This window comes from Mandrillus leucophaeus, unplaced genomic scaffold (assembly GCF_000951045.1).
Source record: "Mandrillus leucophaeus isolate KB7577 unplaced genomic scaffold, Mleu.le_1.0 Scaffold349, whole genome shotgun sequence".
Taxonomy (NCBI): Eukaryota; Metazoa; Chordata; class Mammalia; order Primates; family Cercopithecidae; genus Mandrillus; species Mandrillus leucophaeus.
In genome coordinates, this window is record NW_012103687.1 from 435,530 (window position 1) to 463,235 (window position 27,706).

General features: G+C 40.5%; 2 protein-coding genes across 4 annotated transcripts in view; both read right to left on the reverse strand.

Annotated features, from left to right (window-relative positions):
• Nucleotides 1-27,706, reverse strand: part of BCR (breakpoint cluster region) — an 814,161-nt gene that overhangs the window by 292,037 nt on the left and 494,418 nt on the right. The window lies entirely within an intron of this gene.
• SPECC1L (sperm antigen with calponin homology and coiled-coil domains 1-like) overlaps nt 1-27,706 on the reverse strand; it is a 149,379-nt gene that overhangs the window by 19,505 nt on the left and 102,168 nt on the right. For all 3 annotated transcript variants that reach the window (XM_011989159.1, XM_011989160.1, XM_011989161.1), the window contains one exon: nt 25,684-25,786. In XM_011989159.1, the coding sequence (XP_011844549.1) occupies nt 25,684-25,786 (103 nt within the window). The remainder of the gene's footprint in view (nt 1-25,683; nt 25,787-27,706) is intronic.

A 27,706-nucleotide genomic window follows, 5' to 3' on the forward strand; every position in this document is an offset into this window, starting at 1 on the left:
AGGCCTCTGAACACCAGAAGACAACTATGCTGGTTCCTGAGTCCCTTTCTCTAGTCAGTACCCCCAAATTTCAGGACATCTTACCATGTGCCAAAGATGAAGATTTGATGGCTCCACGAGCAGCCACAGATAATTCTGTCACAGGGTCTCCAGGGTGTGGACTGCAATTTACTGCACTTATATGACTCTGCTTCTCTCTCTTAGGCTGCTCAGGGGTGAGCTTAATTTGACCAAGTGCTGAACGGTAAACTTGGCACACTCTTCAGGCAAACAAAGGTTTGCTGAATAACATACTGGTGTAAGAAAACTGCATCCAGAAGCAAACTCCAGAGAATTTAAAGAGAAAGAAGGCTGGGCGCGGTGGCTCAAGCCTGTAATCCCAGCACTTTGGGAGGCCGAGACGGGCGGATCACGAGGTCAGGAGGTTGAGACCACCCTGGCTAACATGGTGAAACCCCGTCTCTACTAAAAAAAAAATACAAAAAACTAGCCGGGCGTGGTGGTGGGCGCCTGTAGTCCCAGCCACTTGGGAGGCTGAGGCAGGAGAATGACGTAAACCCGGGAGGCGGAGCTTGCAGTGAGCTGAGATCCGGCCACTGCACTCCAGACAGAGCGAGACTCCATCTCAAAAAAAAAGAAAGAAAGAAAGAAAAAAACATGCTTCACTTCTAAAAATGAGGTCTGCTAAAATATATGAGGACACTTTAGAAAGCAGACAGGATGGGCAAAGAATGTATTTGGACTCATTCAAATACTAATATTTGAAAAATATAACCTATAACAAAGGATATAGTACCAGACTAAGACTATAGTATTTTATTAATTTAACACAGAGCAAGATTTAGACCACTGCATTGATGGTGAAACCTTATGCACTTTCTGAATGCATCATTAGTCTCTTGGTACTGGTATTTCAGAGGAATATCACCCACACACTTCACCCTCCAAGCACCTGACACAGGCTGAGACAGAATGGGAGCCTAGAAGGACAACTAGTCTTCCCTGGCACAACACTTCCTATTTCTGAAATCACAGGCAGTGCATTTAGTCTGACCTGGGACATCCAGGCCATCTGAGTATAGCAGTCTGGATGTGAAATGCACCATGGTCTTGCAGCAGCTTAGGAAGGAAATGATATCAGGAAAGAGATGCTCAATATAGTGTGCTCACCTTACGATGAACTTATTTTATTGCTTACAGCAGGAACTGAAGCATTCTTTTCAATCTGTCAGTGTATTAGTTTCTACACCTACTAGATACTGTTTTGGCAGAGGGAAAATGGCAAAACAACTAAAAAAAGGTGCACACCTGTGGCACCACCCTCCTGTACTTCTCTCCAGAGCCCTCAACTCAGTGCTCAATGGTTTACTTACTTTTCCTTTAGCGCAATAAATAATGAAGGGAAACCATAAAATACTTTACTTTGGACCAAATATGGAAGAAAGTGACTGACAGGGCTGTCACCAGGACCCCAGAGAAGAGCCAGTGTTCAAGCAGAGCAGCCCTGCGTGGCACTTTACTCCTGACCCCATACTTATTTTTTGGGGTTTCATTTTACATACGAGTTGGTTACCAGCTTTTCTTGCTGTTGCCTTGGAATTAAAACACAGTAGGGTACAGCCAGATAAAGAGCATTGAGGACCCTGTGGAGGGACACAATGGCAGCAGAAGTACAGAGGCCACGTGAAACTCAATTTCTATGCAGTACAGTAAATGAGTGTTTTTAATCACAAACTGGAGTGTTGAAAAGGTTATTCCCTGGAAAAAGCGTAATTTTAAAAGACCTGGAAATAATAATGTTTCAGAATTAAGCTTGAAAGTTCTTTGAGGCTGGGGGTGGTGGCACACCTGTCATTCCAGCACTTGGGAGGCAGAGGCGGGTAGATCACTTGAGGTCAGGAGTTCGAGACCAGCCTGACCAACATGGTGAAACTCTGTCTCTACTAAAAATACAAAAATTAGTTGGGTGTGGTGGCAGACGCCTGTAATCCCAGCCACTCAGGAGGCTGAGGCAGGAGAATTGCTTGAACCTGGAAAGTGGAGGTTGCAGTGAGCCAATGCACTCCAGCCTGGGTAACAGAGTGAGACTCTGTCTCAAAAATGAAAAACGCAAAACAAAAAACAACAATAACAAAAAACCAGAAAGTTCTTCATGCTCTAGACTGCATTCTATTCCTCCTTGTATTTACCTCTCTGGTTGTGCACAGCAAGTGTTAAGTACATATTTCATGACTGGTTTAGAGCATTAAAAGAAAATTTTCCACAAGTTTAGATGCCTAAAGGAGAGAACTAGCATTGCAAAGATGCATCTGTTGACAGTTCCCTGCAGGAGGTATAAACCCAAAGAATCACTCTGTCATTTGACACCCAAGGCCAAGAGAAGAATTGTGCCTTACTTGATGACTTGAGGTCTAACATCCAGCCCAAGAAGATCAAAGCCTTTTTTTTTTTCACCTGTATTTTCTCTGGGCCAGGCGTGGTGGTTCACATCTGTAATCCCAGCACTTTGAAAGGCCAAGGGGGGATGGACTGCTTGAGGCCAGGAGTTCAAGACCAGCCTGGCCAACATGGTGAAACCCTGTCTCTACTAAAAATACAAAAAAATTAGCCAGCCGTCGTGGCACATGCCTGTTGATCCCAGCTTCTTGGGAGGCTGAGGCACGAGAATTGCTTGAACCTGGGAGGCAGAGGTTCCAGTGAGCTGATACCATGCCACTGCACTCTAGCCTGGGCGACAGAGTAAGACTCTATCTCAAAAAAAGAAAAAAAAATTATTTTCTCTGAAGAGTACTGAGATAAAAAGTGTGGATCCCCAAATCCTTTCCTTTGCAATCCATGAAAATGTCTCTTAAACAAATCTGCTCTTCTTCCTCTGTCTTTTCTGGAGCAGCTGTCACTGACCCTGATGAAATATCCCTTCCTTGAAGAAGACATGTCCTCTTCCTTTCCCCTCAGTTCCTCTCTGGTATTTTGGGGCATCTAGTATGTGTCAGCGTGACCAGGCTGTTTTAAAGGTGCTCTTAAATCCTTCACTCTATCACATGCAATCTTCCCAACTTAAGTCCACAGGGCAAAAAGTTCACCTCAATCTACATCTCACATCATACTGGGAAATGAACTCAAAATGGAAGAGACCCAAATGTATAAAATTATACTTTCAGGAGAAAATCGTTGTGATCTTGGGTTATGCAAACATTTTTTATTTACAACACAAAAACATGTATGCTTCATAAAAGAAAAAATGTATAAATTGCATGTCATTAAAATTAAGAATTTCTGGCCAGGTGCTATGGCTCATGCCTGTAATCCTAGTACTTTGTGAGGCTGAGGCAGGTGGATCACCTGAGCCCAGGAGTTTGATACCAGCCTGGGCAATATGACGAAACCCTATTTACAAAAATTCAGAAGTTAGCCAGGTGTGACTGTGCATGCCTGTAGTCTCAGCTACTTTGGAGGCTGAGGTAGGAGGGTTGATTGAGCCCAGGAGTTCAAGGCTGCAGTAAGTGATGACTGTACCACTGCACTCCAGCCTGGGTGACAGAGCAAGACCGTCTCAAAAAAATCCCTCAAAACAAAACAAAACAAAAACAAAGAAGATATATGGTGGCAAATAAGCATGTGGAAAGATGCTCAATACCATTAGTTATTAGGCAACTGCAAAATTAAAACCGTGAAACAGCACTACACATCTTTTGAATGTCTAGAGGCTGACCACACGGTCTTGGCAAGGATTTGAAGGACTAGAATTCTCCTTCACTGCTGGTGGTAAAGTGACAGGGTAGAGCCAGTCTGGAAGACTACACCTACCACATGATCCAGCAGCTAGTCCACTTTTCAGATGTCCATATGCATATGCAATGGACTGAATACTCCTATTTCCCCAAATTCTTATGTTGAAATCCGAACCCCCAATGTGATAATATAGGGAGTTGGGGTTCTTTGGGAGGTAATGAGGTCATGAGGGTAGTCTCCATGAACGGGATTAGTGTGCTTTTAAAAGGGACCCCAGACAGTTCTCTCATTCTCTTTATCTCTACCATGTGAAGACACAAGACGGCAGTCTGCAACCTGGAAGATGCCCTCATAACAATCCCACCATGCTGGCATCCTGATCTCAGACTTCCAATCTCTAGGCCTGTGAGAAATAAATATCTGTTGTTTATAAGCCACCCACCCAGGCTATGGTACTTTGTTACAGTCGTCTGAACTGACTAAGACACCATACAAACACCTGCACGTGAATGTTCGTAGGAGTTTTACTTACAATAAGCAATAACTGGAAACAATCCAAATGTCCACCAGCAGCTGAATGGCTTAATAATTGTGGCATACCCAAAAAATGGACTAACACGCAGGGAAAAAAGGGAAATGAGCTACGGTTACACACAATGACATGAATGAATCTCAATGTGCTAAGTGAAAGGAGCCAGAACTCCCCTAAAATTGTACACACTACGATGATATTTATATAAAATTATAATAAATACAAACAATATACAGCAACAGCAGATCAGTCACTGTGTGGGGATGGGGGATGTGGGGGAGAAGCAGGATGATGGGAGTACAAAGGGGCAAGAGGAAATGTTCATGGTGATGGTGTGTCTATCATGTGGTGATAGCTTTCACGGGTATATATATGTGACATATATGTATATGTATGTCAAAAGTTATCAAATTGTAAGCTTTAAATATACACAATTTATTATATGTCAACTCTACCTCCATACAACTATTTTTTTTTTTTTTTGAGATGGAGTTTAGCTCTTTTTGCCCAGGTTGGAGTGCAATGGCGCGATCTCAGCTCACCACAACCTCCGCCTCCCGAGTTCAAGCGATTCTCCTGCCTCAGCCTCTAGAGTAGCTGGGATTACAGGCATGCGCCACCACGCCTGGCTAATTTTTGCATTTTTAGTAGAGACGGGGTTTCTCCATGTTGGTCAGGCTGGTCTTGAACTCCCGACCTCAGGTGATCCATCTGCCTTGGCCTCCCAAAGTGCTGGGATTACAGGCATAAGCCACCGCGCCCGGCCCTCAATACAACTATTAGAAAAAAGGAAGCCCAGGGCCACAAACACAATTAGGTACCGCACCGTCTCTCTCTGTAGAGCTTTTTAACTGAATGTAGTACAGGTGTAAACCATGGCAGAACTGGATACAGTCCAGGCACAGTCCAAGGGACCCCGGTGAAAAGCTGATGTCTGATGGAAGATATCCTGGGTGGATGCTAACTGGCAGATAGTCATGTTGTATGTTCCAGGGTATAAGCTAAATCTTAGGTGAATCACTAGAAAGCACCGCTGCTGCAAACACACCTGGCTTACATCATGTAGCATTCTTCCCCACACCACCACTTAACCTCACCCTCACATTGCCTCATCTACCCAGATGCCCTCTCATTTGTGAGGCAACATTAAAAAAGCATCAGAAGGTTCCTTCAGGTCAGTGTCACATTATTAGCTTCTCTAGTTACTTAAGTAAGAGGTAACAGTCTCTGTGGCAGATTGGATTTTCCAAAAATGACCACAGCAGTATTTCTGGCCCCACATCCTCTTCAGAAGTCTGCTATGCCGCATCAAAGGGTGGCGCCTATTTCCTTCCCCTTGTAACTGCCCTGACAAACAGTATGGTAGAAGAGATGCTGCGTGGCTTCCAAGACTGTGTCATCAAAAGTGGGGTGGCTTATGCCTGTCTCTCTCTCTCTTGACAATTGTCCTTGGAATGTGGCCACCACATTTTGAGGAAGCGCAGGCCAAATATGGGAGAGGCTGCATAGAAGTGCTCTGGCCACAGGTCTAGTGAAAGTCTCCGCCAACAGCCACCAGACCTGTGAGGGAGGGAGCCATGAGCTAGTTCCACCTCCAGTGGCACTGAGCTGAGTAGAGCGGAGATGAGATGAGATATCCCCACTAAGCCCCACCCAAACTGTAGACTCAGGATATAAATAGACGTCATTATGTTAAGCCATTAAGTTCTGGGTGGTGTTTATAGATAACCAGTCTCCTTTCATTGAATCTAAAGAGTGCATTCAGAAAGGAAACTAGTTTCTCTCTCCCCCGCCCTACGTTGTCTAATGGCTAATTACCCTTCCCATAATCATTTATCATGACGCAGCAACAGGGCATCTTTACAAATAACCTGCTTCTCAAATGGAGAGGTCACCATAAATTGCCAGAATGACCTCAGGCTAAACTCATTTGTGAAAATCCAGAGCAATCATGTATCTAATGAAATCAACCTGTTGAACTCCAACTTGTCTGTGGAGGCCACATCCTTATGTTGTCATCCCATCCAAAGTGGATGAAGCACAAGAAAACAATGATTTCTCATGATGCAAGAAGTCAAGAACTGTGCCTGTTGTTTGAGATGATATATAAAGATTATTTGACCCAGAGAATTTAATGATTCTGCTTTTAGCAAAATAATTAAGCAGCTCTTGAAAATGTTACTTATCTGATTTCTGTATCTCAGCATTACTCAAAATAAAAATACCTACTTATTGGAAACTTACTGAAGAGTCTGGGACACTGCCGTGGAGGCTGGATAGCTCCGTGGAAAGAGCCAGCGGCTGGGAGCTTGGAGATCCAATTGTATGGTCTTAGGCAAGCATGGCCCCTTTCCGATTTGCAGATGTGAAATGGAAGCCCTAGGTTTGTGATTCCTAGGGGCTGTCTGAAGTCTGACTTCCTCTAACTTCTGAGAATGGAATGTGGGTGCTGATTCACATGAAGTACTTCACATTTTATCTAAGGAAATGCATCCTGAGACAATTATCTTAAAGCGAACCAAGAGCATTGGCAAACAAACCATTTTATTACATTCAGCAGGTTTTCTCCATGTCATTAGTGGGAGTTAAATGGAAAAAGAATGCAAGAAAAAGGAACAAAACCTTGAGCTAAAGGGAAGACAAACCTCTGGAGTTTCATTCAAACTGCTCAGGCCTGCCCACCTCCACCACCTCCAGTAGCTCATCTAGCTGGTGAAGTAACAAGAGGTACATCCAAGCTACTGCTGTTGCTGCCAACAGACCATGCCTCCGCCAGGGTGCCATTCCTAATTATCTTTTCAAATCCAAATGTACTGGTCCTGAATGCAGCTCTGAAAGATGCTCACAGTGAGGGAGTGAAATGAACATTTAAGGACTGGTACTGTATGCGAGGCCTCCACTCCTTCCCCTGTTTAGGAAGATCTAATTTGTGTCAGCCAGGGGAGAAAAGCCTTGACTGAGTAGTCCCATCTACCACACACAAAATACACTGATCAAACTCATTTATGGTAATGGCACTTAGCAACTGATTTTAAAAATTACAGCCCTGAAATTTCTGGAAATAGATATTAATAGTAACTATCAAGATCATGTTTAAACAGAATGCAGTAAGTACACTGTGATTCTGGGAAAACTTTGTTTCCCAGCTGCTATGTTTGACATTAAAAGGAATGCCCTGAAAACAGGAAAGAGTTCCTTCACTTCACTGGGACAGAAAAGCCTTCACTTAACTTCTGCTGTGTGCAGTAAAGAACACAGGCCTGGCTGGGCAGGGTGGCTCACACCTGTAATCCCAGCACTTTGGGAGGCCAAGGCGGGCGGATCACGAGGTCAGGAGATCAAGACCATCCTTGCTAACAGGGTGAAACCCTGTCTCTACTAAAAATACAAAAAATTAGCCGGGCGTGGTGGCACGCGCCTGTAGTCCCAGCTACTTGGGAGGCTGAGGCAGGAGAATCGCTTGAACCCAGGAGGCAGAGGTTGCAGTGAGCCGAGAAAGCTCCACTTCGGTCTGGGTGACAGAGCAAGACTCTGACTCAAAAAAAAAAAAAAAAAACAAAGCCAAACAAAAAAAACCCCAAAAAACACACGCCCAAGAAGAGCCCTGAGATACAAGCTGTTTCTATTCCCTGGTGGCTCCAAGAAATGTGAAGCTCTTGGTCAACGGTTGAGCCTTCTGGATGAAGATATCTTGTCATCAGGAAAGAAAATGATTAGACTCCAGGAGTTTTTATTGCTTCACTGTGGAGAACTTATGAATAGACACAGTCCACATAAAGAATGGGTGGGACGGCAAGGCTGGCCATTCTTGTTCCCCTTTGTTCAAGTATTTTTAACCCCTGGAACACAGTGATATTTACAAACAATAAGATCTTTCTGTATACTTAGTTTCCATGCAAGTGACAATGTAAAATGAAAAGATTTAGACTTTCAACCTAGATTTGATTCAGATCAAAAGTCTTATCTACTGCCAGCACCTTTTTTTATTTTTTAACTCTGGGAAGTCATTCCTATGACCTAAGATTCCAGTTACAGAAGAGGAAATTAAACTAAGCTCTACTTGGACTATGAGGAATTCCTAATGCATTATTTTAATGGCATTCTGTCTACTGGAAGAACTCCCAGCTTTCTCTAACCTTTCTCATCCCACCCACCCCTAGCCCAGTCCTAACTGATCATGAAGAGAGGATGCTAGGAAGGTGGAAGGGTGAGAAAAGGAAGAGTGGCATTCTGGAATGTTTTCCAGCGAGGAAACTAAAGTCCTCTTTTTTTTTTTTTTAAAGGGGGGGTAGGGGATGAGTAGAAATAACATTCCCCCTCAAGGCTGGACACATAAGGGAAAGAGGGATCACAAGTGAAAAGGAAGCATCTCTATTCCCTTGTCTTTTCCAGTATGTAGTGTCTAGGAAGCATCAGAAGAAACTTGTGCTTTCAGGTCCAATCTCTTCAGGTCAGGAAAGTCACCTTTCTCTAAGAATCTACTCAACCCATAGGCTTTGAAATGGTGGGAATGAGTAGTGGCCTAAGGGAGTGTGAGTAACACCAAGTACCAATCTCATGCCTGCTCTCTGTGCAGGTAGCAAGCACCATACTTAATACTTCATACCATTTATAAAGAGCATTTCCTTTTTCTCCTATTTGTCTCCTATTTGTATTATTACAAAGGAAGCTGTGAAGGACTGAGCTATTTTTATCTGTTCACTAGTTCTTACTCTATTGATTCTTCAATCTAGGGAGACACACAATTCTGGGAGAATAAAGGTAAGTACTTCTTTTCCTTGCTTAGGAAAGAGGGTGGGGAAAATAAGAAAGAATCCCAAAATGACACATGCTAGGAAACGTCTGGCTGTGGTACAGCGAAGAGGCAGATAGATCCTTTCCCTAAAAGAAAAAAAAAACCCAACCCCCCTCCCAAAACACAAATATAAACCTGGACAAAAGTGTCACCAATAACCATTTTAGGGCAAATCAACCAAAGGTAAACAACAAACTAAGAAGTATTATTGGTCAGACACAGTGGCTCACATCTGTAATCAGCACTTTGGAGGGCCGAGGCGGGTGGATCACCTGAGGTCGAGTTTGAGACCACCCTGGCCAACATGGTGAAACCCTGTCTCTACTAAAAATACAAACATTAGCTGGGCATGGTGGCGTGCACCTGTAATCCCAGTTACTTGGGAGGCTGAGGCAGGAGAACTGCTTGAACCCAGGAAGTGGAGGTTGCAGTGAGCCGAGATCGTGATTACGCCACTGCACTCCAGCCTGGGCAACACAGCAAGACTCTTGTCTCCCAAAGGAAAAAAAAAAAAGTATTATTCATGAACTGGGCTCAGTGGCTCATGCCTATAATTCCAGCATTTTGGGAGGCTGAGGTGGGAGGACCAAATGAAGCCAGGAGTTTAAACCCAACCTGGGTAACACATCAAGACTCTACAATTAAAAAACTAAAAAAATTAGCTGGGTGTGATGGCATATGCCTGCAGTCATAGTTATTTGGGGAGGCAGAGGTGGGAGGATGACTTGCACCCAGGAATTGGAGGCTACAGTGAGCTATGACTATGCCACTGCACTACAGCCTGAGCAGCAGAGCAGTGAGACCTTGTCTCTTGAGAAACAAAAAGGCCAAGCATGGTGCTCACGTCTGTAATCTCAGCACTTTCGGAGGCTAAGACAGGAGGACTGCTTGAGCCCAGGAGATTGAGACCAGCCTGGGAAATACAGTAAGGCCCCACCTCTACAAAAAATTCAAAAATTAACCAGGCGTACTGACACGCACCTGTGGTCCCAGCTACTTGGGTGGCTGAGGTGAGAGGACTGCTCAAGCCTGGCAGGTTAAGGCTGCAGTGAGCTGTGACTGTACTACTGCATTCTAGCCTGGTGACATGGTGAGACTCTGTCTCAAAAAAACAAACAAAACTTCGACACAAGTGTTCACAGTAGCATTATTTTTAATAGGTCAAAGCCCAAAGTGGAAATGTCCATCAGCTGATCAACAAAACGTGGTATATATCCACACAATAAAATATCATTCAGCTGGCTGGGCGCAGTGGCTCATACCTGTAATCCCAGCACTTTGGGAGGCTGAGGTGGGTGGATTACCCAAGGTCAGGAGTTCGAGACCAGCCTGGCCAACATGGTGAAACCCTGTCTCTACTGAAAATACAAAAAAATTAGCTGGGTGTGGTGGCAGGCGCCTGTAATCCCAGCTACTCGGGAGGCTGAAGCAGGAGAATCGCTTGAACCCAGGAGGCGAAGGTTGCAGTGAGCCAAGATCGCGCCATTGGCTCTCCAGCCTGGGTGATAAGAGTGAAACTCTGTCCACCCCCCCGCCAAAAAAAAAAATCAGTTATAGAAAAGAGTGAAGTACTAACACATGCCACGTGGAAGAACCTCAAAAATATGGTACATGAAAGACTCCAATGACAAAAGACCACAAATGATTCCAGTTATGTGAAATGTCTGGGACAGGCAAACCCATGGTGGCTGCCTAGGGCTGTGAGGTGGTGAGAATATTCTAAAATTTATTGTGATGATGGTTATACAACTAATTATGTGCATATACTAAAAATCACTGAACTGTCCAACTTGGTGAGTTGTATGGTATGGGAGTTATAAAAAAAATAACACAACTAAATCCGAGAAACTCAACTCTCAGAAAATAACTTTATAAGACATCTGTGGTAGGCCCATAAGCTGTTGATGTCTTAATCTCTGGAACCTATGAACATGTTTATTTACATGGCAAGAGAGTTTGCAGATGTGATTAAGAATTTTCAGGAGAGGAAGATGAGGCTGAATTGTCCAGGTGGACCCAATCAAATCACACAAGGCCTTAAAAGCAGATAACCTATGGTCAGAGCGATGCAATGTGATGACTTGACCAGTTGTTGTTGGCTTTGAAGATGGAGGAAGGGGTCACAAGCCAAGAAACATGGTTGCCTCTATAAGCTGGAAAAGGCAAGGAAATAGATTCTCCCCTAAAGCCTTGAGAAAAGAATCTGCTGACACCTTGATTTTAGTCCAGTAAGAGCCATGTTGGACTTCTAACCAACACAACTCTAAGATGAAAAATATGTGTTGTTTTAGCTACTACATTTGTAGTAATTTCAATAGTAATAGAAAATGAATACAGTATTAGAAATTATTTGTTTTATATAGAAAAGAAAATGAAATCTAATGAATCTTAATAAATCATCTGGAATAAATGAAGACGTATAAAATATCAGAAACATGTGACATAAAAACCTCAAAACCACAGATAATTGGGGAGACAACATTCCTGACAATACCCAAAAAATTTTTTCCCTTAATTTTTGCTCAGTATACACGAAGTACCCAAATGATAAGTAAAGCTAAAAGAATTTTCACAAAGTGAATATACCATGTAGCCGCCTCCCCCAAATCAAGATACAGAATGTAATCAGAATCCCAGAAAGGATCCCTCGATTTCCCTAAAGATAACCACTATTCTGACATCATAATAGATTAATCTCACCACTGTTTTGGTTTCATTTAAATGGAATCATAGTTTAGACTGCTGTGCATCTGGCTGCTTCTGCTCAATATTACATGTGTGAGATTCATCCATGCTGGTGCATGTTGCAACAGTTTGTTCTTTTTTTTTTGGCTTGTTTTGTAGTACCTTATATATCACAATTCATTTATCCATTCATGTCTTGATGATTATTTGGGTTGTTTCCAGCTTTTGATTCTTATGGAGACTATTCAACTTCAGCAGATACTGCCAAAGTTTTCCAAACTGGCTAGAACAGTTTAGAGCCCTATCAGCAGGGTGCAAGTGTTCTTGTTTCTCTGCTTCCTTGCCAACACTTGGTATTATCAGCTTTTTAAATCAGGCATTCATTCTATGTCTAATCTGCTGCAGGCATAGCAAAGCTTAGCTATAGTTTATTTTTTAAATGCTAACAAAAATTTGATCCTGAGGGCCAGGTGCAGTGGCTCACGCCTGTAATCCCAGCACTTTCGGAGGCCGAGGCGGGCCTATCATGAGGTCAGGAGATAAAGACCATCCTGGCTAACATGGTAAACCCAGTCTCTACTAAAAATACAAAAAAAAAATTAGCTGGGAATGGTGGTGGGCGCCTGTAGTCCCAGCTACTTGGAAGGCTGAGGCAGAAGAATGGCATGAATCCAGAAGGCGGACCTTGCAGTAAGCCAAGATAGCGCCACTGCATTCCAGCCTGGGCAACAGAGCGAGACTCCATCTCAAAAAAAAAAAAAAAAAAAACTAGATCCTGAAATTTTTTTGCTTCCTATTCTCATATTTTACATGCATCTTTGTTAGTATTTCTTATCTCATACTCATGTCTGGAAATAGAATTTTATTTCTTTCTTTCCAATTGTTATTCCTCTGACCTCTCTTTCTGCCTTACTGCCCTGATTAGAACTTTATTTTTAAATTTTTTGTAGAGACGGGGGTCTCACTATGTTGCCCAGGCAAGTCTCAAACTCTTGGCTTCAAGGGATCCTCCTGCCTCAGGCTCCCAATAGAGCTTTACATATAACACTGAATAGAAGCGATGAGAGCAGGGTCTTGTCTCTTTCCTCATCTCTGAAAGAAAGCTTTCGATAAGTCACCATTAAGCCTAATGTCCACCATAAATATTATTTTGTGTAGATGCCCTTTGTCATCTTTTTAAAAGTCCCTTTATTCCCAGTTTGTTAGAAATTTTTCTGTGGGGCTTTTTTTTTTTTTGAAACGAATAAACAGGACTTAAATTTTATCAAATGCTTTTGTTCATTTGATTAGATCACATTTTCCCCTCCATTTTGATAACTTACTCTGAAGGACTTTAATTCACTGAAATCTTTTGAGAGTGCATGTGGCCAATTTTGATGAATATACTGTGGCCAATTAGAAGGAATGTGCAATCCACTGTTGTCTGGTGCAGTGTTTTATAGATCAGTCAGGACAAAGTAGTTAATAGCATTACTTACATCTTCTATAGCTCTACTAAATTTCATTTGCTTTTTCTATTAGTTAATGAGAGAAGTGTGTTAAAATCTCCAAATATGCCTATTGCACCTTTTAGTTCTATCAGTTTTCCTTTATATTCTCTGGGGCTATGTTACCTGATACATAGGAATTTATGATGTGCTCTAAGTGCCTATAAAGTCTTACTGGGCAGCATGAAGTCTTCCAATGTTGTTTTCTAAGAGTGCCTTGGCTATTGTTGTTTTAATCCTTTGTCATTACCGACAATCTCTATCTCTAGCAATATTTCTTTCTGAGAAATGATGCTTTGAAATTAGTATAGCTCTTCCAGCAGTCCTTTGGTTAGTGCTCGCATAGTACATCTTTTCCAACTCTTTTACTTTCAGTCTTTCCATTTAAAGTGAGTCTCTTGTACACAAATCATGGTTGGGTCTATTGTTTTTAATCTGAAAATCTTTGTCTTTTAACTGGAATATTCAGCCTATTTACCTATAATGTGATTTTTACATATTTGGGTTTACATCTATTACTATATCCTTAGTTCTTTGTTCCTTTTCTCTCCTTTCCTGCTTTAATTTGGATGAATCAAGTATTAATATTCTATTTATCTTCTATTAGCCTCTTATTTTCCATTCTTTTATTACTTTAATTGTTAATATGTGATGTTAAATATTATAGTAGCCACAATGAAAAAGTCAAAACTATATATAAATATATTTTATCAAATATATTAAAATATGATCATTTTGACATGTAATCAGTATTTTTTAAATGAGGTATTTTACATTCTTTTTTTCTACATTAAGTCTTCTAAGTCTTCAAAATCTAGTGTTTTATAATCACAGCACATCTCAATTCAGAATAGCCACATTTTAAGTTCTCAAAAACTCCATGCAGCCAATGTCAACTGTAGTAGAGTGTAGCCCTAGAGATTTACAGTGTGCAGCCCTTCACTTATGCAGTCTATGACAAATTAATTTCCTAACCTTCTGAACAATTCAAAGACCTTGCAACACCTTAATTACATTTACTGTCCCCCTCCTAACTTTTGAACCATTTTATCTTAAATTTTCAACCTACATATATCTTTAAACAAGATATTTTTATTACGCTGCAGTCAATATTCATATATATTTACCTTCACATTTACTCTTCCACTGTCCTTTATTCCTTCCTGAAATTTTGTTTCCCTATGGGATTATTTTCTTTCTGCTACAAGAACTTCCTTTTTCTTTCAGAATGGGCCTGACAAATCCTCTTTTTGTTATCTATTGAGAAATCGGCTGTCAATCTTATTATTCCTCTTAACCTAATATCTTTTTTCTCTAGCAATTAAAGATTTTTTTCACTGTCCTTGACTTTTAGCACTTTATTATGACACTCCTAGTCCTCTCTTTTCTCTTAGTATAACCCAACTGTATGTGTCTTAACCCTTCTATTATGTCCCTTGTCTCCATTACACTATGTTTTTTTCATCCTTTCATTTCTCGGTGCTTCACTGTGGATATTTCTTACTGATCAATCCTCTAATTCACAAATCTTCTCTGTGTTGAGTAGTTGTGAAACACATGTATGGGAGTTCCTAACTCAAGCTAATGTATTTTTTGGTCCTAAAATTTTCACTTGGCCAGGCGCGGTGGCTCACGCCTGTAATCCCAGCATTTTGGGAGGCCCAGGAGGGCAGATCACCTGAGGTCAGGAGTTAAGAGACCAGCCTGGCCAACATGGCAAAACCTCATCTCAACTAAAAATACAAAAAAAAAAAAAATTAGCCAGGCATAGTGGTGGGTGCCTGTAATCCCAGCTACTCAGGAGGCTAAGGCAGGAGAATCACTTGAACCTGGGTGGCGGAGGTTGCAATGAGCCGAGATTGCACCATTGTACTCAGGCAACAAGAACAAAACTCTGTCTCAAAAAATAAAATCAAAAAATAAAAAAAAATTTTCATTTGATTCTATTTTACAGATTCCAGTTCTCCGGTAAAACTCTCTCTCTTCATCTGTTTCCTTAAACTCATAAATTGGTTATTTAAAAAACCTATCTAAGAGTTTCAATATCTGGATCACCTCTTCTTTTCCTGTTACTCATTCTTTCTCTTGATTTTCATTCATTTAATCCTGCTTATTGGCATGCCTGGTATTTTTATTAATTAATTAATTATAGAGACAGGGTCTCACTATGTTGGCCAGGTTGGTCTTGAACTCTTGGCCTCTAGTAATCCTCCCACCTTGGCTTCCCAAAGTGCTAGGATTACAGGCATGAGCCACTGTGCCTGGTCATGCCTGGTATTTTGATGGAATGCAGGATACCATGTTTCAAAGAGTATAGAGGCTAAGTTTCTCCTGGCAGGTAACTAGAATAAGGGCTGATCACCTCATCCAATCAAAATTTTGAAGTTGGATTTCAAGCTGATACCTTCTGGTCAACCTTTATTTGTAGGACATAATTATTTTGAGGTCTCAACCGAAGGCCTGGAATATTTCCCATTGCCATTCCTCTTTGGCTGGCCTTGAAATCTAATTTTTTTTGTCTACCTACTCCTGTAAGAAGAAAAACTGTGCTTAAGATTTTTAGGCTTTGGTAATAGCTCTCTACTGAATTTCTCCTTCTGAATTTGAAAAATACCTTAACAGCAAAAGCTAAGTCAAATGTTGAGTTAACTATCCTCTTTCTCTCTCTTTCTCTTTATTTTCCCAAAGAGATGGGGTCTCACTCTGTTGGTCCAGGCTGGAGTGCAGTGGTGTGATCAATGCTCACTGTAACCTTGAACTGCTGGGCTCAAGCAATCCTCCTGCCTCAGCCTCCTGAGTAGCTGGGACTATAGGCATGTGCCACCATGTTGGCTGAGTTCATTACTCTTTTTTTTTTTTTGAGACGGAGTCTCGCTCTGTCGCCCAGGCTAGAGTGCAGTGGCGTGATCTCGGCTCACTGCAACCTCTGCCTCCAGGCTCACGCCATTCTCCTGCCTCAGCCTCCCAAATAGCTGGGACTACAGGCGCCCGCCACTATGCCCAGCTAATTTTTTGTATTTTTAGTAGAGATGGGGTTTCACTGTGTTAGCCAGGATGGTCTCGATCTCCTGACCTCGTGATCCGCCCACCTCGGCTTCTCAAAGTGCTGGGATTACAGGTGTGGGCCACCACACCCGGCCTCATTACTCTTGAGGTTGTCTTTTTCCTGGGATCTCGGACCCTCAACATCTTGGGTGCCTTAGAATCCCTCAATTCAAATTTTAGTCCTGCTACTCAGTGATTCTGAAAAAAACCCTGGACCACTGCTTTGTCTGGCCTCTATCCCATGTGAAGAGTTAGCCACCGCCCTAAGGGAAAAAAGCGGGGGTAAATATGGGCTCTGACTCAACAGAATTTTTCTCTACAATTTTGGCTCCTGCCAAATTTGACCTGGCTGCCTTGGTTACTCCCCAATGCCTTCAAAGATATTTATTTTTGTATTTTAAACAGTTTTTACAGTAGCCTCGTCAGAGATTTGGTCTGATATTCTTTTATAACCATAAACAAAAGTTTTACTTTACTAAATTTTAATTACTCATATTTTTTTTTACTGACTAGTCTATAAACTTCCTGAGAATAGAAACTACTTGTTTTCCATAACTTCTGTTTAAACACTCAGCACACTACCTGACACAGAACTTACTATTTGATAAATTATTAGCTTTTTTTTTTTTTTGAGACAGAGTCTCACTCTGTTGCTCAGAGTGGAGTGCGGTGGCGTGATCTTGGCTCACTGCAAGCTCCGCCTCCTGGTTTTATGCCATTCTCCTGCCTCAGCCTCCTGAGTAGCTGGGACTACAGGTGCCCGCCACCATGCCCGGCTAATTTTTTGTATTTTTAGTAGAGATGGGGTTTCATGATCTTAGCCATGATGGTCTTGATCTCCTGAACTCGTGATACGCCTGCCTTGGCCCCCCAAAGTGCTGGGATTACAGGCATGAGCCACCGTGCCCGGCCAATTATTAGCTTTTGTATTAGGAAAAAGAGCTTAGAATGCAAGTAAAGCATAACACATAAATATATGCCTGCTAAACCCATTCCAGCCCATTAATTCTTTTAATTCTACTTATCACCAGTAAGAAATATCTAATCTTTTCTTCAGTGGCCCACATATTAATGAAGTACATCCCCCAATAAAACTGTATTCTCAATGTTAATCTGAGATTAAATTACTTCAGGCAGTACTAAAATATTTTGTTCATTTATTACAACTATTTTGTACTAGATTAAGTGATTTCATTATTCTTTAGATTTAACCAATCCATTTCTAGGTCTAGCATTTAATCAGAAAACAATGAGATTTTTCATTCAAAATAAAGGTCTCAAATCAACCTTTAGGGGCAGCTTGATTACATTCAGTTAGGGTTTTCCAGAGCAAGAAAACAGTAATGCAACACAAGCTCTTAGATATAAAATCTAAAACCAAAGAAAAGTTTACTGAAAGTATAAATAGTTTCCCTATTCCAGTTGGTTATTCTTGTATTATCAACCTTGTACCATCAACCCCTAAAGACAACAGCTAAAAAAATTAAAAGTGGTTGCCTCTGAACAGCAGAAATTTTAGAGATAAGGAAATAGGGAATTGGATTACCACTTCTCATGATAAGCTCTTAAAAATTATTAGAGTTAGTCCCATATTTAAATTAAAAACATAACTGTGTATAAACACAGGCACTGATTTTTAAAAAAGAGAAAAAAAAGAAAGACGCAACCCTTAAAGCAATAATACTGAAAGCTGGTTACATAATGCCCTGGACTCACAAGATACCCTTGAGGCAGCCATTTATCCTTGTGGGGGTTTCAGTCCCAGATCTGTAAACCTGATAATAAACCAGAACGCCAAGACATTTTCAACATGAATATTCTACTATTCTAAAGCTTCAATGTATGATAAATGGCAGGGCACAAGTTAAAAGAGAAAAATGTATTTGTTAAATAAAAGCTAAACTCATCAGGGCTTGTTTTATAATGGATGCTTAATGAAATTACAGTGATCAGCACAGTAATTTTAGGGTGACTCTTAAGAGAGTTAACGAAAGATGATATGGGTATTAGGGAATCTATCTCCGTTGATTAGACGGCTTCTTCATAAAGCACGCACGTTCCAAGCATTAATGATCCATCTGGGGCCTCTGGGAGCAGTATGTGCTAAGTGTCACGTAACAGCTTCTGCTCTCATAAACCAGTCAAGTGTCACAACCTGCTCTTTTCTGCAGACTGTGAGTAGTCAGAGACCAAAGTACTGAACCAAAACTGCTGGCTCCAAAGGATGGGCATGATCGTCCATTTATAGCTAGACAGGGAAAGGGCACTGGCACTTCTTACACGATTCTTGACAAATTAAGAGCACTATTAGATATGGCTTTCAGTTTTAAAAGATTATGCATTTCAAACCAGGTGCAGTGGCTCATGCCTTTAATCCCAGCACTTTGGGAGACTGAGGAGGGCGGATCACTTGAGGTCAGAGTTCAAGACCAGCCTGGCAAACATGGTGAAACCCCATCTATACTAAGAATACAAAAATTAACTGGGCATGGTGGCAGGCGCCTGTAATCCCAGTTACTGTGGAGACTGAGGCAGGAGAATTGCTTGAACCCAGGAGATGGAGGCTGCAGTGAGCCGAGATTGTGCCATTGCACTTCAGCCTGGGTGACAGAGTAAGACTCCATATCAAAAACAAACAAACAAACAAACAGATTATGCATTTCAGGCTGTCCAATTTTAATTTACAGATCTTGAAATGAAAGAACCAGTATCCTCTTTGCTTCTAAAGGGAAGGAACAGATAGATATCTGTCTCACAGGAAACAAAAGCCAACTGCCTCCCACAAGCCATACATATGTGTCATCAAAGTGTCCATAGGAAGTAAGAAAGCAGAGAATTGGGTTTGTAGCAAAGACTGTCAAGTGTACAAAAAGAATTTTCCTTATGTATGAGGATATCCTATATCATATTTCCCCCTGCATTTTAACTACCAAATGGAAAAAACTTCAAATTATTGATTTGTGTGTATATATATATTTCTATATATTAAGGTAAATATAGAAGAACCCAAGAGGCATGGAATAATTGACTTAATGTTTGAATTATCTCCATTTAATCAACTTGATCCATGGGAAAGTTCTATAATCAAAGAGGGAGTAAAATTTTTTTTTTTTTCAGAGACAGGGTCTTGCTCTGTCATCCAGGCAGAAGTGCAGTGGCGCGATAATCGCTCACAGTAGCCTCAACTTCCTGGCTCAAGTAATCCCCCTGCCTTAGCCCTCCAAGTAGCTGGGATGAGGTGGGAAGATTGCCACCATGCCTGGTGATTTTTTTTTAAATTTTAGTAGAGAGAAGATCTCACTATGCTGCCCAGGCTGGTCTCAAAGCACAAGGGATCCTTCAAGGGGAAGTAATTTACAATGTTCTAAAATTACTTAAGTTATTGTCTGTCTAGCAAAATGTAAAACGTAGGTTATATGAAGACACCTAACAGCATGGAAGAAAATACAGACACACCTTAGATGGTACTTCATCTTCTTGTGCTTCATGGATACTGTGTTTTTTACAAATTGAAGGTTTGTGGCAACCCTGTATCATATAAGTCTGTTGGTACCATTTTGCCAACAGTATGTGCTCACTTCAATGTCTCTGGGTCAAATTTGGTAATTCTTGCAATATTTTAAACTTTCTCATTATTATTATAACTGTTACCAGTGGTCTTTGATGTTACTATAGTAATTGTTTTCGGGTGCCATGAACTGTGCCCATATAAGACAGTGAACTTAATCTATAAAGTTCTGTGTGTTCTGAATGATCCACTGACTAGTTATTCTGTCTCTCTCCCTCTCTTTGGGCTTCCCTATTCCTTGAGACATAAAAATATTAAAATTAGGCCAATTAATAACCCTACAATGGCCTCTAAGTGTTCAAGTAAAAGGAAGACTTGCACATCTTTCACTTTAAATCAAAATCTAGAAATGCTTAAGCTAATTGAGAAAGGCATAGCAAAAGCCACATGGCTGAAAAGCTAGGCCTCTTGTGCCAGTTAGCCACGTTGTGAATGCAGAGGAAAAGTTCTTGAAGGAAATTAAAAGTGCTACACCAATGAATATACAAATGATAAGACAGCAAAACAGCCTTATTGATGATATGAAGAAAGTTTTCATGCTTTGAATGAAAGATCAAACGAGCTACAACATTCCCTTAAGCCAAATCTGAATCCACAGCAAGGCCCTAATTCTTCAATTCTATGAATGCTGAGATTAGTGACGAAGCTGCAGAAGAAAAGTTTGAAGCTAGCAGAGGTTGGCTCATGATATTGAAGGAAAGAAGCCATCTCCATAACATACAAGTGCAAGGTGAAGCAGCAAGTGCTGATACAGAAGCTGCAGAAAGCTACCCAGAAGATCTAGCTAAGATCACTGATGAAGGTGGCCACACTAAACGACAATTTTCAATGAGGATAAAACAACCTTCTATTAAAAGAAGATGACATCTGAAACTTTCATAGCTACAGAGGAGAAGTCAATGCTTGGCTTCAAAGCTTCAAAGGACAGGCTGTCTCTGTCATTAGGGGCTAAGCAGCTGGTGACTTTAAGTGGAAGCCAAGGCTCATTTACCAGTCCCACAATCCTAGGGCCCTTAAGAGTTACGCTACATCTACTCTGCCTGTGCTCTGTAAATGGAACAACAAAGCCTGGATGACAGCACATCTGCTGACAGCATAGTTTACTGAACATTTTAAGCCCACTGTTCCTTTCAAAATATTACTGCTTATTGACAATGTAACCAGTTAATCAGGAGCTCTAGCAATGATACAAGGAGATTCATGTTGTTTTCCTGTCTGCTAATACAACATCCATTCTGCCACTCACAGATCAAGGAGTGGGTTTAAAATTAAAATGTTCAATAAACTATGGGGTCTTGCCTCTTCAAGCCACGATCATGGACTTTAACCAAATGACAAAGGGGAAACAAATGAAGCAGCTTAAAGAGAAGTAACAAGATCAATTTCAAAAGCACTTTGGTAGTAGGCTAGAAGATGGACAAGAAGATGAGAAAACTACTTATGTCCATGTAAAAATTTGTTGTACACAAATGTCTACAACAAACCAGGCAGGGTGGGATGTGCCTGTAGATCCAGTTACTTGGGAGGCTAAGGTGGGAAGATCACTCGAGACCAGCCTGGGAAACATAGTAAGACCTCATGTCAAAAAAAAAAAAAAAAGTTCATAACAGTGGCATATATAATAACTCCCCCAAAAGTATAAGCAACACAAACACCATCTTGAACAGAAGAATGGATAAATATGTGGCATATCCATACAATGGAATATTGTTTGGCCACAAAAAGGAATGAAGTACTAGTATATGCTACAGCATGGATGAACCTTAAAAACATGATGCTAAGTGAAAGAAGTCAGTCACAGAGGACCACATATTGTGTGATTCCATTTATAAGAAATGTCCATAATAAAGAAATCTACAGGACAGAAAGTAAATTAGTGGTTGCCTGTAGTAAATAGAGAATGACTGTTAATGGGTATAGGATTTCTTGATGGAGTGGTAAAAATATCCTAAAACTGGTTGTGGTAATGGTTATACAACTCTGAATACACTTAAAAAAAAACCCACTGAAATGTACATTTTAAGTGGATGAAATTGTATCTTGTGTGGCATATCTCAATAAAAAATGTTCTTTCTTAAAAAAAAAAAAAAACTAAGTGTGTAATTTTCATTTATGCTTCAGGTTTCAATTCTATAACCAACTTGAAACTGCCAGCATTCACGTTCCTGCCATTCAAAAAGCATGAGATTTTTCAGGCCTGAGTGTGGAAGTCTTTTTAGATTGAAGTTTTATGTTTGGCTTCTTTCATTTAGCATAAATTATTCAAAGTTCATCCAAGTTGCAGCACGTATCAAAACTTCAAATCCATGAACAAGGGATGTCTTTCCATTTATTTAGATTTTCTTTAATTTCTTTCAGCAATGTTTTGTATTTTTCAGTGTATTAGACTTGTGCCTCCTAATACCATATTATTAGAATAAAGGGAAAAAAACACATGATCATCTCACTAGACACTGTAAAAGCATTTGGTAAAATCCAGCAACCATTTATGACTTTAAAAAATTCAACAAACTAGGAATAAAAGATAATTTTTTCAGTCTAAGAAAGGGTACCTATGAAAACCCACAGTTAGCTGGGCACAGTGGCTTATGCCTGTAATCCCAGCACTTTGGGAGGCCAAGGTGGGCAGATCACTTGAGGCCAGGAGTTCAAGACCAGCCTAGGCAATATGCAAAACTCCATCTTTAACTAATACAAGAACTAGCCAGGTGTGGTGGCACACACCTGTAATCCCAGCTACTCGGGAGGCTGAGACATGAGAATCACTTGAACCTGGGAGCAGAGGTTGCAGTAAGCCAGTAACACACCACTGCACTCCAGCCTGGGTGACAGAGTGAGACTCTGTCTCAAAAAGAAGAAAAACCCACAGCTTTAACACTATACTTAACAGTGAAGACTGAAAGCTTTCCCCTTAAGATCAGGAACAAGAAAGAATATTCTTTATCACCATTTCTATTCAACATTTTTCTGCAAGTTCTAGCTAAGACAGACATGAAAAAAGAAAGAAAAGGCATCCAGATAGGAGAAGTAGTAAAATGATCTCTATTTGCAGATGATGTGATTTATATCTAGATTTTTTTTAAGAGATGGGGTCTCACTATGTTGCCCAGTCTGCGTTCAAACTTCTGGGCTCAAGTGGTCCTCCCACGTCGACATCCTGAGTAGCTGGGACTACAGGTGTAGGCCATCACATCCAGTTTATATCTAGAAAACCTTTAAGAATTCACATAAAAACTTGGAACTAGTAAATCCAGAAAAGTTGCAAGATGAAAGATCAATATACAAAATTCACTTGCATTTACAGTAACAGTAAATTAAAACATTTCCATTTATAGCAGCATCAGAAAAAATAAACTATTTAGGAATAATAGTGAGCCGAGATCGCACCACTGCACTCCAGCCTGGAAAACAGAATGAGACTCTGTCTCTAAATCAATCAATCAATCAATCCCTTTGAGAACTGCTTTCACTGCCTCCCATAAATTTTGGTATGCTGTGTTCATTTTTGTTCTCAGAGTATTTTCTAATTTCCCCTGTGATTAATTTTTTGACCCACTGGTTATTTAAAGTGTGTGCTTTAATTTTCACTTATTTTCCAATTTTCCTTCAGCTATTAATTTCTAATCTTTCATTGTGATCAGAAAAAAATGAAGAACATTTACATGCTTTCAATCTTTTTATTTATTTCATTTTGATCTTTGTAGAGATAGGGCCTCCCGAGGCTGCCCAGGCTGGTCTCAAACTACTGGGCTCAAGTGATCCTCTCACCTTGGTCTCCCAAAATACTGGGACTACAGGCACGAGCCACCGCATCTGGCCAATTTCAGTCTTTTTAAATTTAATGAGACTAGTTTTATAACCTAACACACGGCCTAACCTGCAATCTTCCATGTGCACCTGAGAGAAGAATGTGTATTCTGCTATTATTGGGTGCAGTGTTGTATAATGTCTTTAGGTCTGCTTAGTACACAGTACTATTCAAGTCTTCTATTCCCTTGCTGGTTATCTATCTGGTCTTATCTCAATCATTTCTTTTTTTCCTTTTTGCAACGGAGTTTTATTATTGTGGTAAATAAACATAAATCATTTTAACCATCTTTAAGTATACGGTTCAGTGGCATTAAGTATATTCATATGATTGTGCTACCATCACCACCATCCATCTCCGGTACTTTTTTCATTTTGTAAAACTAAACTGTGTACCACCCCCTTTCTTTTTTCCTTCCCCCAGCCCCTGGCAACCATCATTCTACTTTTTGTCTCTATAAATATTACTAACTCTAGGTATTCCATATAATTGGAATCATGTAGTAGTAGTCCTTTTGTATATGGCTTGTTTCATTTAGCACGATGTCTTCAATGTGCATCGTGTTGTAGCATGTGTAAGAATGTCCTTCCTCTTTAAGGAAGAATAGTATTCCATTCTATCGTATAACACAGGTTGTTGATCCATTCATCTATTGACGGACACTTGGGTTGCTTCCACTTTTTGGCTACTGTGAATAACACTGCCACAAAAATGGGTGTGCCTAAAATATTTCTCCAAATCTCTGCTTTCAATTCTTTTGGGTGTACACCCAGAAGTGGAATTGCCAGATCATAGGGTAATTGTTTACTTTTTTGAGGAATTGCCATACTATTTTCCACAGCAGTTACAACATTTTATAGGTCCCCTCCAACAAGGCATAAGCCTACCCATTTCTCCGCATCTTTGCCAACACCACTTATCTCCTTTGTTAGCCAGCGGAAACTGGCATGGAGATTCTTTTTTTAAAAATTATTTTCTCTTCTCTTTTTTACTTGCCACTGGCTTGAAGCTGAGACATGGAGAGTCTTAGTAAATCCTCAATGATTATCATGACTTTTCTGTACGTCCACTGCAATATGCTTGGCTCTTTAATCTTAAATGAGTTGAGGATCATCACTTAAAGTCACGTACAAATTCACCCAAAAGGGACCTGTTAATGGCAGATCTTCTTAATTAATCTGTTCCTCTACTATGTTATTACCTCTTTTGCATGAAATTTGTATACAAATGTTGTAGCTACACCGTTTATGCCATTTTGGTGAGATGAGATCTGATGTGAAGAGATCAGGAACACAGAACTCCATTCCCTTTTTGTGTTGTACTTCTGTGCATTTGTGCCAAAGTATGAAATGCAATCAAGAGCATCAGCTGCAAGCTGGGGAGAATCTCTGTAACTAATATTGTATGTGAGGACACTAGAAATCAAAATTGTATTTTTTAGCAGAATGGATGAATTCTACAGGTTTCTCCTTTGTATGGAGAATTAGAGTTCACTCTCCAAAGTTATATTTAATGTAACTTAAAAAAAGTATTTAACCTAGACTTAAATAAGAAAGTGCTACAACAGATGTGTAATACTGGAAGTACTGGTTGCTGTGGAAAGGTAACAAACTTACTTCATCCAAGTGATAGTCAAGTTACGGCTGGACTTTGAGAATGTGTTCCTAACATTTTGTATAGGACTCATCATTTCTTCTTGATCGGCTCACAGCAGCCTCTGCCTCCCAGGCTCAAGTGATCCTCCCACCTCAGCCTCTCAAGTAGCTGGGACTCCAGGCACACAACACCATGCCAGCTAATTATTACTTTTATTTTTGTAGAGACAGCGTTATGCCATGTTGCCCAGGCTTGAACTCCTGGGCACAACGGATGCACCCGCCTCAGCCTCCTAATGTGTTAGGATTATAGGTGTGATCCACCATGCCTAGTCAGGACTTATCATTTCTAATGTGTGACAGGTAGTAAGCTACGACACTCCAGCAGTTGATTTGGCAATTACTCTCACATGGGACAAAAGAATCATATGATTACCTGATAGCCTTCTGTTTTCTTCTGACACCACTTCAGCAAGGCGTTCCTCTTTGATCCTCCATATTCTCTGGCCAATGCTGAGAGAGGGTCTTTCCTTTCTTCTCTGAAAACAAGTAACCCAAAGTTGAAATATTTTTTGTTTGGGCACCACAATAAGAGAAAGTCTTAGTTTGCATTTTTAAACAGGAGAAATGTACATGGTAAGGCAATACAAAGGCAAGATATGTTTTTTCATACATTTGATTTTTAGTTTATGGCCCCATAGATGCACTAGTGTCAGAATTCTCTGCTAACTGAAGAAAGGGACTCTATAATAATCACCCACATAGAAAGTGGCAAAGACAGTACAAAGTGCATTTAAAATTAATAAAATGTGCCGGGCACTGTGGCTCACGCCTATAATCCCAGTACTTTGGGAGCCTGAGGCAGAGAGATCACCTGAGGTCAGGAGTTCGAGATCAGCCTAGCCAACATGGTGAAACCCCATCTCTAATAAAAATATAAAAATTGGCTGGGCATTGTGGCGGGTGTCTGCAATCCCAGCTACTTGGGAGGGTGAGGTAGGAGAATCACTTGAATGTAGGTTGCAGTGAGCTGAGATTATGCCATTGCACTCCAGCCTGGGCAACAAGAGTGACACTGTCTCAAAAAATAATAAAACAACCATTTATGTCCTTTATCATCTCATCATTTTAAAAATTACTTATTGTAAAATATACAGGGTAAGGTTATGCAACGTGCAGGATTCTAAGGCATAACAGTTCTTGCCTTCAAGGGGTCTACAATGGGTGAAGCAAACAGACAAAAAATGGCAATAAACATGGACAATATTTATAACCTCCATGAAATGTCTCAGATGTATTTAGTGCTATGTTGTACACTGTTTTTTGATTTTAGGCAGTTAGAATTTTGCCTTGCTCAAAAATGGAATTTCTCTGTAAACTCACTTATTCAACATCTCCTTATGGAGCACCATTGTGCCAGGCAATGTGCAAGCAGTAGTCAATTGAAGGTGAACAACACAGGGCCCCTATCCCCTCAAGGAACTTCAGAGTTTACTACATGATAGTAAGTAAAAACACTGTAGAAGTTTGGGGGGTTAAAATTCTGTGGCTATACATATGATTCATTAAAAAAAAAAATCTATGTAGGGTACTTTACGGCATTGTCAACTGCCTTGTAGTCAAAATAAATATTCTGCCTTAGGCCAGACCTTTAATCAAAAAAGGTTTTGCAATCACCCCTGGTGAAGGGGCAGGGGAGACTTACAATTCTACTCATTCTGCATTGTATCTTCCCTTTTGGTCACAGTTTGGCAGTGGAACAGAACACCAAGGAGTACCCAGAGAAAGAGAGTGCTGTGTAATATAACCTCAGCTTGACTAGCAGCCTGTGCTTAAAAGATTGGCCTATTTTTCAGTGATTATAGCAAAGTGCAGACTCTAGTCCCATGTTCTGTGAACTTAGCAGCCCAATAAATATCCTAAAGGTTCATATGTTATAAGCAGCTTAGTATTCCTCAGTATATTTATTCTGTTAGCATTCACCCTCCAAAGTATACTAGGAAATCAAAGAGGACACATTTACAACAGAAGCTTTTCTAATTGAGAGGAGCCTTGAAATAGTAACAATTTTTATTTATCTAAGAACTAAAAGGAAAAATGCTACTTTTCTACGTGCAGTCAGACTGCCTCCTTGAAGGAAATACACATTTTTGTGTGCCAACCTGTAACATTCCTGCTTTGCTTTAAATAAAGCAGGGACGTCCAATCTTTTGGCTTCCCTGGGCCACAATGGAAGTAGAAGAATTGTCTTGGGCTACGCACAGTGACACGAACAATAGCTGATAAGCTAAAAAAAAAAAAAATTGCAAAAAAGAAAAAATCTCATAATATTTTCAGAAAGTTTACAAATTTGTGTTGGGTCACATTCAAAGCTGTCCTGGGCTGCGGGTTGGAGAAGCCTGCTTTAAAGGATTCCAAGAGGTTTGTTATACTATCACTAAACACAGGGAAAGAGAATG